Source organism: Paracoccidioides lutzii (genome assembly GCF_000150705.2).
Source record: "Paracoccidioides lutzii Pb01 unplaced genomic scaffold supercont2.27, whole genome shotgun sequence".
Classification (NCBI taxonomy): Eukaryota; Fungi; Ascomycota; class Eurotiomycetes; order Onygenales; family Ajellomycetaceae; genus Paracoccidioides; species Paracoccidioides lutzii.
Genome location: NW_015440973.1, coordinates 143021 through 155465, shown reverse-complemented (window position 1 = coordinate 155465; position 12445 = coordinate 143021). Strand labels below are relative to the sequence as shown.

Below are 12445 nucleotides of genomic sequence, written 5' to 3'. Positions count from 1 at the left end.
TCTTAAAGTCTTAAGCTCAGAGAATTGATGATCAATTAATCTAAGCTCCTTGCAGTAATTCTCATAGAGAGACAGTTCTCTTACACTCATCATGCCTTTCCTCAGCTCCATGCTTAGAGCAGATTTCAAATATCTCTTTTTAACATAATCATCTCATCTGTGATCATCAGTTTTTAGCAGTAGCTGATTAAATTCAGACAGAAAGTCAAAGAGAGCTCTTCTACTCTGTCATAGATTGTTGAGCTTTTGTATAGTCTTTTCCTGTCATGCAGAATTGCTAAAGAGCATATGTATCTGCTTCAGTAAGCTCTCTACTGTGAAGTTGATCTTGTCTTTATTATTCTCAACTCAGAGATAAACTTGAGCTGCTGTCATTTCTTTCAGTCTCAAGTACATATATCAAGCACATTCCTCATTATTATCTAAAGCTTTCTCATTGATCTTAAGTTTTGATTGAAGCTTTAGCTCTCACTGAGAGTAGTGCTTCAGATTAGAATCATCATATTTCTTGCAGTTTAGTAGCTTGATCTTTGATCTTCTGACTGCAATAAGTGATTGCAGATTCAATTGAGAGAGAGTTGATGTCAAAGTGTTCAAAGCTTGTTGTAGATTAGCTATTTCAGCTTGCTGAGCTGCTATTAAATTTCTGTTCTTACACTGAATTTGTTTCTGCTGTTGAAGAAAGATCATTCATTATTGTTCAAAGCTGCTGAGAGCATCTCTGCTCATTACTTCATGTTAATTTATTTGTATATTTGTTGTACAAGTCTGTCATTTTATCTCATTTGACTAGACATTTTCAATGTTGCTTATTTGTTTGTTAGCACAATTGCTAACTCAGTTTATTCATATATCAGTGCTATCACTGAACTTCATGATGTAGAATTTAAGACTCTCAATAGTCTATCATATGTCAGTATGTTTGCTGAGCTTCATGATACAGAATTAAGACTTTCAGTGATCTATCAATGAAAGAAGTGAAGCAATTCATAATGTAAAGGATTAAGCTCTAAGAACTAGAGGCTAGTCCTCCTATATAACAAGAACAAATTGCTTGAGAAAGGGAAGAAAAGAATGAGATGAGAACTTAAGCTTAAGCAAGCTCACATAGCATGATCATGTGCGCATGTGCAAATGATGGCTAGGCTGAGTCAGCCAGTCAGAGCAAATCTAGAGGTTCAACCCCTTATAAATATAAATAATTTAAAATAAAAACTATTTACTCAATGATATTATTTATTTAATAATAAATTATATTAAATAAAAAAATTTAATAATTTCTATTTAAATAATAAAGCAAGTTTTTCAAAGTTCTTTTTTTTGATTTCATTATTATATTATTAAAAAAAGTGATTGAGATCATTGATTATGAAGAGAAATTATTTTAATAATGTTTACTCTTTGACCTTTTTTTTTATTATATGGTCCTCATTTTAAGAGCATCAGTGTGGCGGGACAGCCAAGCCTTTTAGCGAGGTCGATCACGCTCCCGATGTTGGCTTGGCATTGGTCAGCGAGGTTCAGCATTTGAACTCAGGCAAATAAACTGCACCCTGCTTAGTCATATGCATCTCAGCCTGAATTGCGTGGAAAGTATTTATAATACCACGCTCAAAATAACTACATAAACATGACACTGAGCTCAAATTGAGACTACCACTTATTGTAAGTTTACTTCTAGTTTTTATTCTCCTTTATGTAAAATGCTAATGTGTATTAAGAGCTTACATCTGTAGTCCTGTGACACTCTCTGTCAGATCTATCATTCTTTTGCTCTGATTTAGCGTTTCCTTTTCTCTATTAGAGCTTCCATTGTTTTGTTTCAATTTAACTTTTGCTCTTTTATTCTTTTACTTCAAGTTCAATATATTTGAAATTCTTTATATATTTAGATCTTTTTCTCTCTTTTTTGTTCTTATTTTTTTAATTTTATAGATAGTATATGTATAAATTAATTATCTTTATTTGAAAAAGATTTTTTATCATTTTATTAAAAGTAAAATATTTTTATATATAATTTTAAATTAACTATAAGGTAAATATATTACTTAATAAGTATTATTATTATTATATTAATATAATTATAAATTAAATTTTTAAAATTTTATATTAAAAATAATTAAATATTATATTATATATAACAACTAGATTAACATGTTTAGAGAAGTGTATGTATAAAACAGAGGAGCAATTGTAGGATTTAACTAACATGCTGAAAATAGGAGTGAAAGTGAGCTGCTGCAAACAGAACAGAATAACAATAATATAGCCCTGCAGGCGAAAATTCTGATGTGCTGTCACATGATGTGTAAAACGTTCACTGACAATCGTCCTGCGAGATGAGTGGTAGTTAATTGTGCGTAGATATTTCGGGTTAATACTATATAATATGCTATGTAGTTGTTGGATTTGCTGACCGACTCGGTTGGGTTGAACCGGCTCGGGGGTGGATTACGTGAGTCAAAGGGTTGATGAATGACGCAAACTCTAAAGACGTGATTGTCCGCAAGGGCCAGTTAAGAAATATCCCCCAGATGGATTCTATCACAACTCCAACTTCTTAGTTTTATCCCCTCCTCCTTGCGCAACGCCGAATTGGTATCGGTTTTTGAGCTAGCTGTACCGCAGTTGGTGTCGTCTCTTATATATCCAGATTTCATCAAATTTTTATTTCTGGTTTCACGCTTAATTGGTTGTGGTAGACTACTTGCGGTTGATAACGTCGGTACAGTTTGCGAGGGAGGGCAAAGATGGCGTCTAATGAAATTGAAAGCCAGGGGGTTTTGAGAACAATCAAAGATCTAACTGCAGGCGCTGCTGGGGGTATTGCGCAGGTTCTTCTCGGTGAGTGTTCTCTGAACGGGTATTATCCTATTTAGAACTTTTCCCTCCCTCCCTCCCTCCCTCCTCCTTTGAAGCTGGCGCCTCTTAAGTGCTTGCGCTTCTATACAATCCACCCCAGCAATTTTCCCATTTAGTTCTCACTTCTAGCACTGAAAACATCTATCAGAACATATACTAAGTTGTTCTTTATTACAGGCCAACCATTTGGTATGTTTTCCACTCAGATAGCTCTCCTGACCAACATCAATTAAACCCCGCATAGATATTGTCAAGGTCCGCCTCCAAACAACGACACAGTACTCAAGTGCCTTGGATTGCTCGACAAAAATTTTAAAGAATGAAGGTCCATTGGCTTTTTATAAGGGAACGTTGACACCATTGATTGGTATTGGTGCTTGTGTAAGTTCCCGGGGGGTTAAACCTAAGGATAGCATTTGTATTCGGGTTTTAAACTTTCGTATTTGAACTACCCCATGTTGCAGTTTTTGAAGTTACTCAGGCAATATATAGATTAATTACCTAACTTGCATAATCTATTCTAGGTCAGCGTCCAATTCGGAGCTTTCCACGAAGCACGGCGACGCTTCGAAGAGCTTAACGCAAAGAAGAACCCCCTAAACACATCCCTGTCTTATCCACAATATTACCTTGCCGGAGCTTTTGCTGGAATTACCAATTCTGTGATATCTGGGCCTATAGAGCATGTCCGTATCCGGTTACAGACCCAGCCCCATGGCGCCCAGCGGATATATAACGGACCACTAGATTGCATCCGCAAACTGTCTTCCCATGAAGGAGTCCTCAAGGGGCTTTATAGGGGAGAACTCGTCACCATCTTGCGAGAAGCCCAAGCGTACGGTGTTTGGTTCCTCAGTTTCGAATACCTCATGAACTGGGAGGCGAAGCGCAATAATATTAAACGAGAAGAGATTTCCGCCGTTAAAATCGCAACGTATGGAGGACTGGCTGGCGAAGCTCTCTGGTTGGGAAGTTATCCTCTCGATGTGGTTAAGAGTAAAATGCAGAGTGATGGGTTTGGGGCTCAACAAAAATTTTCTGGGATGACTGATTGTTTTAAGAAAACCTTTGCGGCGGAGGGGCTGGGTGGTTTCTGGAAAGGAATCGGACCAACATTGTTGAGGGCGATGCCAGTTTCAGCAGGGACGTTCGCAGTGTGAGTGGTTCCGTTTTCTCAATCTATTCTTCACTCAAAATTCCCTGGAATCTTACCTCCAGCGAATATTTGTATTGCTAACTTTCATATTTCAGTGTGGAATTTACTATGAGAGCTCTTGGATGAAGGGGGTTTCGTCAATATTTTGTTCTAGATTTGCAACTCACTGCCTGATTCACTTTTTTGTTGAATTTTGCGTTTATATTTTGGATTTGATTGGCCGTTTCGATTGGCCAACTGCCATGTTTTCAGATATGCTGCGCTGTTTTATACCCTAATTGACAGAGATGTTTTAGAATGTTCAGAGCCAGGATATCTTGAAACAGTTGGTATAGATTTCATTATGTAAATATATGAAAATGAGAAACTTCAAACCTCAAATTGTTTACTTCCAGAAATGACAGAATAAAATATTGATTTGGACATGACATTCCAGCTTCTTTCGTATTTGCCAGGTATCTCCAACCCAGCCAAACACCCTTTAGTCCAATAATGACAATCTCACCAGATATTCAGCGTTTCACATCTTCCCAACCAACCCCCAATATTCCCCCAGCCAATTTTCAAGACGTTTAATTCTCGTCCTTCTTGCCCTCTGGTGTCTCCATATTAAAGAATACGACCTCGAAAAGATGTCCATCCGGATCTAGCACGCTTTTGGAATGCGGCATGGGGTGGTCGGCAGCCTTGACACCCTCCTCAACACCGCACGCATTACCACCGTCAGCAAGCATATCAGGGCCTCGAGTCCCACCCGCCGCAATCCCCTTCTCAACCAATGCGTCGACTTCTTCATTTGAACCGACCGAAATGGTAACGATCATCTCATGGACAGCTTTGGTGGAGGCAATCTCCCGCTCTTTGGGAAGCCATTTGCTAAACATGGCGTGCGTGGTGTAGAAGATGCTGAAGGACTGGTCGTGTTCGAGATGCACATTCCATTTGGAGTCGCTGTATGGACCCAGTTTGAAACCGAGTGCGGTTCCGAAGCGGGTTGATGCGGCGATGTCTGCTGCCGGGAGAGTTAGGATGATGCTCTTTTGCTGAGTCGCCATGATGGTTGGTTAGAGTTGAACTTTTGGTAAGAGGGTTGAGTGTTTTCAGGACAGAGGTTTGTTGAGGCAAGCCAAGCGAAATAAAGCGTAAGTAGCGTAAAGTAGAGCAGAGGAGATATTGTACTCCAGAATATCAGGTTTGATGAATTATATTATTCTTCCAGCGTGTTTCTTTCGCCCTCAATTGGCAATTCTCTCTCTTTAAATAGCCATAACCGGCCATTTCCATTTCTCCTCATTCCGTCCCGGCGGTGTAAATCCTTGATCGTCAAGAAATTCCCAGCATTTGATGACGACCAGTCAACAGGGAAGAGTGAACCTGATGCTCAGGCAGCAACTTGGCTTGCCCAACCCGTCGAATGAACTCAATCCTTGCTTCGTATCAACGTCTCGGCGCGTTCTTCGTCATTCTTGGAATACACGCTAAGACACGGAATCAGGTGCGCAACCTGTCCTGTTCTCGAACCTTGAGAACCATCCGGGGCAAAGAAATGCCGATTCTTTGCGGGTTTTTGGTTTTACTTGAATGATTCAAGGTTCGAAATGCAAACAAATCTTGACCAAGAGAACCTCTTTTCAGCGCTTCTCAATTTTGGCAGACCATCAATCCGCTATCCTCGGCAAACATTGTCCAAGCGACCTGCTGCCTAACTGAAAAATTTAATGTTGGTAGTCGAAGTAAGTCGGGAGAGAGTCAGCGGTTGCCTGGTTTCTTCGATGACAATGTTCAACCAGCTGTTTGGCGCTATTCTCTTTGGACTGCGCGATCATGAGAACCAACCCCGCATGACTTTGAGCTCGTTACGAACTGGTCGCTCCAATGTCATTAACTTGATATTGCATGATTTCAGTGATAAATTCTCAGGGTGGCGAACTCAGGACTTGCTTGCGGCTCGCTGTTGTCAGGGTTGAATGTGTAAGACAGAATATCGGCTAAAGCACGACCAAGGACAGCACATCAAAAGGGAAAATCTAAGTCAGATTCATACTATTTGACTGGTAAGAGAAATGACTGTGACCGCAATTCTTTGAACGCAGCTTCTAGAGTCCTAGTAGTGTTGGTCCAGGGGTTCAGGAATACGTCAAGCGTCTCTTTTCATTTTCATGGAGAATAGAAGTAAGAAGGACCACTGCCAAGGGGAGTTGGATTCTTGAATGGTAATAAAAATTCCCTATTTACCTTTTCCCGCTCTTAGGAATGGGTTTGTTGCTATACAAATGTTTTCATTTTGTGGTCATTCAATTCAACCCCCTTTCTTCTTGGTGTTTTGTCTTATCAATAACATAGCTGGATTGAAGTGTAGGATGGTGGACAAGATTCAATAGGGCGGTATGTGCGGCTTCCTTTGCATAAAATATGTCTATTGCTTCACTTGAAGTTGTCTGTCATTGCCTGTTCTCTTCAGGTGCACCGGGAGATTGTTGTGGACATCAAACATTACAATGGAGTGGTATGTAGGCGGAAGTGAAAAGTAGACCAGACCAAAAACCGAGCATACGAAACCAACGTATATACATACGATCAGTACAAGAAGTGAAATATACCCCCAGGGAGGGGGGGGAAGAAAAATCAATATTTAAACATAAATTCTCTATGATATCAACAGACGACCAGATCATACAGGCCACAAAAAAAAAAAAGAGTTAAGTCATTTCAAAATAATACAACCTCCCGTCATACCGCTGCTCACACACTCAATAAAATTTAGATTATCGATTCTCGTCCCTCCTGGTTTCAACATGCTCCGATGCCACCAGCTTCCAATTCGCCAACATATCATTAACCGGATACGTAAGCTTCCCCTCTCTCGCCTCCTGCAACCTCACCGCCTGCCCTTCCTCCCCAGCACGACCCAAAACCCCCGCAATAACCGCCACAGACCTCAAACTATCATCATTTGCCGGAATCGGATACGTAACATGCGTTGGATTAGCATCCGTATCAATAATCCCAATCGTCGGAATCATATGTAACCCACACTCATGCAACAACGGCCGATTCTCTAGCGGATTCAAACAAACCACCAAATCTGGCTTTAGTGCGGGCAATTTCTCCAACTTTTCTTCGTAGCCCCCCAATGGCTCATCGAAAGCATTAACCACTTTCTTCTCACAGTGGCCCAGGATCTGCTCGCTATTCGTTAAGCTACCCGGTATCCAGCGCTGGAAGACGTGACATCCCTTCGCGCGGCTGGCGGCGCTGACAACGATGCGTCGCTGGCCCTTGCGCGTGCCAACGAAGAGAATCAGACCGCCGTGCTTGGCTACCTCGTGCACTACTTTGGCGGCCCGGCGGAGGTATGCGGCTGTCACGTCCAGGGAGATGATGTGGATGCCATGTCGGCTGCCGAAGATGTATTCTGAGTTCGCGGGGTTCCAGAGAGAGGTTGCGTGGCCGAGGTGGGTTTGGGAGGCTAGGAGGAGTTCCAGGGTGATATCTTGGACGTGTGGGGGGTTTCGTATGAGAGATTCGGGTTTGTAGATGTTTCGGATTTCGGAACCGAGTTTGTGGAATTCTTTAGGGGCTGGGGGTTTCGAAGTGATGACGATGATGGTTAGTTATATATGGGCCTGACGGGGGATCAAGAAAACGTGGAGATCACAATTGGGGTACACTGCACATACATGGCTCTGCTATGAATGACGATGAAGAAGAATCGCTCTGTCCGGGAACCACTGGTGCTAACATCCCAGCTTCAATTTCGGCAATCTCTTGCGGGTTTTCCACGGGATCTCCCGCACGGGGAGCGATATCATGCTGCTCTCCCCACGACTCCGGACTTTCTTCCAGCGCAGCTGTTGGAATGGCATTTTCCCGGCTGTTCAATTGAGTAATTTGCTGCGCAATTGGCCGAGGGGGAATGGAGTCAGGCTCCGTGGAGAAAAAACGACCACATGCTGCGCTTGTTGTCCGGGGAGGAGAGGACCTTAGCAAGGATAGGCCTATCGGGATGCAATTGTTAGCAAGGGTATATAGACAAGTAAAATCTGTCAAACTCACCCTGCCGTCCGAATAGCCGTCGTATTATCATGATGCGGAGGTGTGGTTGGGAGACAGGCAACGGGGGCATATAACTGTGGATTGAAGCTAAAAAGATAAAAATGTTTAAGGGCGTCAATTTCTGCACGCTAAACCGTTTTAGGGTAGAATTATTTTGTTGCCAGAGATAATTGTAATATATTGATTCTTTTCTTCTCTTTTCTATATTTTTACACATCTACATATACAGATATTAGGGTGGATGTGAAAATGATACTGATGCTAGTTTTATATGGGAAACTGTTATGAGGTGAGTTGGCAGATAACATTAACACGGCAGATGAGAGACGAACAGGAGGAAGCATACGATACTCGCAGGGCCGAATTTCTTCAGGAAACAAATACGAAAAGAAAGGACATTGGTCATTATGGCATATCATATAGTTATAAATATCAGCAAAACCCACACGATTAAAACAAACTCCCGGTTGGGGGGTGGATACGAGGAAACAAGACACATCAGAGATAAAAATATGAAACTCGGAGACTGGATAAAAATAATCTCGAAACAAATAGAAGGAAATGAATGAAAGAGACGCGATCTAGGGTCCGCAGCAGTGAACCAGGTTAGGGAGGGAAGCGGCTCGAGTCACAATATCTTAAAATACACTCTCACTTCTTCCCAAAAAGCGACCCTGCAGCGGACCCTAAGAAACCGGAGTTCGATCCTCCAAACTGACTTCCGCCGTGGCTGCTGCCATGGTGGCTGCCGTGGTGACTACCGCTGTGACCATGCTTGTGCTTCTTGCGGTTCTTGAGCTTGTCCTCCGCGATGCTGCCTATGATTGCGCCGCCAATTGTGCCGAGGATGCCATGGTTGGCCTTCGAGCCGACGAAGCCACCTGCGAGACCACCGGTTATGGCTCCGCCGATACCACGCTCGCCTTCTTGGGCGCCACCGGGAGCAACATCTTGTCGTTGGGCTCTGAAGGCGGGAGAAAACTTCAGCTTTATCTTCTTTTATTTATTTATTTTTTTAATTTAATTTTTTTTTGTTGGGAGTGTATGAAAGGGAAAATGAAGAAGAGGGTCTCGGGAGGAGAACTGTGGCTCACCCTTGCTGGTCATATAGTGGCTGTTGCTGATATCGCTGTTGCCCGTAATCTTGCTGGCTTGAATCGTATGGTTGCTGATTCTGCGGTTGCTGCTGGCCATAGTATCCCTGATTACTGCCCTCGAACTGTTGTGGCTGGTGTTGCTGTTGGTCATAGGGGGGCTGCCCGCCGTAGCCTTGCTGAGGTGGGTATTGGCCCTGGTTGAATTGGTCAGGTGGTGCTTGACCGTATCCTTGTTGGGGTGGGTAGCCGCCCTGGCCGTAATAGTTTGGGTTCTGGCTATCGTATGGACCGGACATGTTGGGTGTGGGTTGAGAGTCTGAGGTGAGAGTTTTGAGGGTAGCAAGGGAAGAGTGAGAGAAGACGGATTCGAGAAGATGGGTTAGAAGGATGGGATCTCAGTGACGTCTATGTGGAGGGATCGGATGAGAGAAATAATATATGATAGAACAAGACGAGGAAGAGGGACAGTCATGCTCTTTTATATTATTTTATATTTGACGACGTATACCCATGATCCCTTCTCTCTCTTCCCTTCCCTCTAGCCCTACGGTAGTCAATACTAGGGTCGATACGGAGTAGTTACAGCCGCAGCATAACCCTTCACACGCCATTAATTATTATACTATAACTACGTTAGTTAACTGTTATTACGATTACTTTGTCATCTGGGAGGCGTAACTCTCGAAGGCGGGGCTCAGGAATCCACCTGCGCTGTCCACCATCCACCGTCTCAACCGAAACCGTTTTTGCTTTCTGCGGGTCCGTTGCAGCTGAACCGACAAACCCCGCCCACCCTGCTTGGCGCTGGTGGCTTTCTCAGTCTATGATTCGCTGTGAGCCTGTTTCTTGCGCTGAATCTATGGTTGGGTGATTTCTTGATCATGCATGGATTACCAGCTGATCCCACGCGAAAAGTGTTGGCTCAAAACTGCCCTTCGATAAAACGAAAACTTCCCGAACACACATGGACTTAACTGTATCTTTTCGCGGATGGGCCCATACTCTAGGTACCAAGGTACCTAGGCATTTATCCCATCCTCCACAAATATCCAGCGGGTGTCGGGCAATCCATATGGTGTAAGACGCAATTCGAGCTGTTTGTGTCTTTGTTGATACAACGATGACTAACTAACAATAGTGCCATCCAACAGCATGCGCCACACCTGCTCAACGCTCAACGTTCAGCACCCCAGACAATTTCCAGTCGTCGGAATTATGTGCACTTCCGGCAAAAATCAACGGCCAAGACATCGCTTGTCGCTACTGCGCCACGGTTGTTGTCCGCTTCTGGCGAAACTCTTTTGTCTCCAAGGCCTGCAAGTTGGCTTACGAGAGGTTTTCATGATGTGGCTATGCAGGTTCAACTTAGGACCGTTCCTTAAGAATCTGCAGTGACGACATCATGCAGATCCCCCTCAGATCTGAACCATTCACAATTTGCTCTTGAATTCCAGAAGGAGAATCGAACACTGTTCATGGATGTGGACATGCATACAGAGTATATCTGATAGCTGTCCGATGATGTGGTGTGTTACCCTTGCACAAAACAAGAAGTCTCAATATCGGTCTATGTAGTCAAATGCTTGTCTTCGGACTCCGCCACCTTTCTCCTGCTGTATGGCCGGGTGAAGACTCTCAAGGCTGATTGCAAGCAGAGGGCTTCGAATTTCCCGAATGATCGGGATATAGTTATGGTTCTGCTGTGATTGTGCTGACAATCTGCCTTGTTTATATAACCATCGGTTTCCCAGCACCATCAGCTATTCCGGCGGGGCATGTCATATTACCAATTGCGGGCTAGAGTAGCGGATTGTATAAACCGGCGTTTGTGCACCGTATGCAGCTTCGCTATTATTCAGTTAGTGGTACGGTATATAGGCTCTTATATCCCAATGTGTCCCGTTTGATTTCGTAGATTTCAAACCTCCAAAATACATTTTCAACTACGTTGTATTCATACATATCCTCCTGCCCCCTTTCCGCCCCACCTCTCCCTCAACAGCTCCCACACTTCAACAATCCAACAGCAGCTTGTCTATATCAATCACTTGCCCAGTCCTTCACAGCGATTCTCTTAGGCGTCCTAATCCTCTTCCACACAGTCAGGCCGCCGAGGGGGCTCATCGGCCTCCGCACAATCAGCACCGAATTCACCCATATACGAGCTAATTATATACTCACTGCCAAATGCCAAATACTTGCTCTTACCCAAATTTATCCTAATATTGTCCTCTCCGAACCTCCCCCCCAGTGCACCAGTGTGGACTGGAGCCAAAGAGGAAATATTCAAAATGGGTAGTCCCTCTTAAAACGCGAGAAGCGAGAAAGTAATCGTGCCAACGCTGGGTATAGCTGGCGCCGTATCTCATGGACCGATTGGAAGGGTCTCCCGAGCCATAGCCTAGCTCCATTTCTGATGGGCAAGGGCCCTGGCTCTTGTTGTACCTGTTGACTTCGATTTCGAAAAAGATGATGCAGTTTTCCATGTAGAGATTGCGGATGGTTAGGTCGTGGGGAAGAATCCAGTCGAGCTGGGAGTCGTGGACGAAGGAGTATCTGCCCAACGTGAGGGATCGCAAACTTGGGAAGCGACTGTTTCTGAGGTCGAGCTTTGGGTAAAGCCAAAGAACATGGATGAGAAGAGGGATTAGTGTTGCTGTAAGGTGGCTGATGAGGGCTAGAGCCAGGGTGAGGGGAGCTCTCGGGTGAATCTACGTAGTAAAATTGGGATGAAGGGATGCCCTAGATGTGTCCATATAAGTATCCATTGTCAGTATTAATAGCGACTGTTACATATAAAATTCTCGGTTCCAATTCCTCCCTCTCGCCAGTATTAACGCTGACCACGTGCAACGCCATCCGTCGATATTGCTTATATATCCTTAGGTATTTCCACAGGACAATGAAAAACATTGACCAGCATAATAAATCAACTCACAAGATGCCACCTATCAAAATCCAGACTGGGCTTGTTTACATGTCTCTTTAGCTCCTTATGAATCCAGATTTTCTCCATCCTCTCTAAGCAGCGTGGGCTGAATTGTTTCTTTAAGCTTCACAACCTTGGAAAAGCTCACCGGTTGTAAGCTTCGAAAGTGCGAAGGAGACCAGCCGCAGGGTCTCGAGGGATTCGTGGTCTGTGAAGTATGCGATGGGCGCCCAGAGTTTATTAGGGAGGTGGGGAATTGCAGACTCCATTCTTGAGAGACTGAAGGGTAGTTAAACTGTGACCTGCCTGAGAGTTTATTGAATCAACCAAGCCGGAAGGCTGATC

General features: G+C 43.8%; 5 protein-coding genes across 5 annotated transcripts; 1 reads left to right on the top strand and 4 right to left on the bottom strand.

The window, feature by feature from the left end:
- Positions 1-2750: 2750 nt before the first annotated feature.
- On the top strand, positions 2751-4022 carry PAAG_07874 (hepatocellular carcinoma down-regulated mitochondrial carrier protein; the record flags this gene model as incomplete). Its single annotated transcript, XM_002790140.2, has 4 exons — positions 2751-2844; positions 3040-3051; positions 3107-3243; positions 3387-4022. The coding sequence occupies 4 exons, from the start codon at positions 2751-2753 to the stop codon at positions 4020-4022; spliced, it is 879 nt and encodes a 292-aa protein (XP_002790186.2).
- Positions 4023-4590: 568 nt separating this feature from the next.
- PAAG_07875 (hypothetical protein) lies at positions 4591-5073 on the bottom strand (the record flags this gene model as incomplete). Its single annotated transcript, XM_002790139.1, has 1 exon — positions 4591-5073. One exon carries the CDS (start codon positions 5071-5073, stop codon positions 4591-4593), a length of 483 nt encoding a protein of 160 aa, XP_002790185.1.
- Positions 5074-6783: 1710 nt separating this feature from the next.
- PAAG_07873 (40S ribosomal protein mrp4) lies at positions 6784-8144 on the bottom strand (the record flags this gene model as incomplete). The annotated part of the gene is made up of 3 exons (XM_015846358.1): positions 6784-7598; positions 7699-8016; positions 8075-8144. 3 exons carry the CDS (start codon positions 8142-8144, stop codon positions 6784-6786), a joined length of 1203 nt encoding a protein of 400 aa, XP_015700793.1.
- A 581-nt stretch (positions 8145-8725) lies between these two features.
- Positions 8726-9467, bottom strand: PAAG_07872 (hypothetical protein; the record flags this gene model as incomplete). The annotated part of the gene is made up of 2 exons (XM_002790137.2): positions 8726-9038; positions 9169-9467. The coding sequence occupies 2 exons, from the start codon at positions 9465-9467 to the stop codon at positions 8726-8728; spliced, it is 612 nt and encodes a 203-aa protein (XP_002790183.1).
- Positions 9468-11390: 1923 nt separating this feature from the next.
- PAAG_07870 (hypothetical protein) lies at positions 11391-12369 on the bottom strand (the record flags this gene model as incomplete). The annotated part of the gene is made up of 3 exons (XM_015846357.1): positions 11391-11882; positions 12110-12192; positions 12249-12369. The coding sequence occupies 3 exons, from the start codon at positions 12367-12369 to the stop codon at positions 11391-11393; spliced, it is 696 nt and encodes a 231-aa protein (XP_015700792.1).
- Positions 12370-12445: the final 76 nt, after the last annotated feature.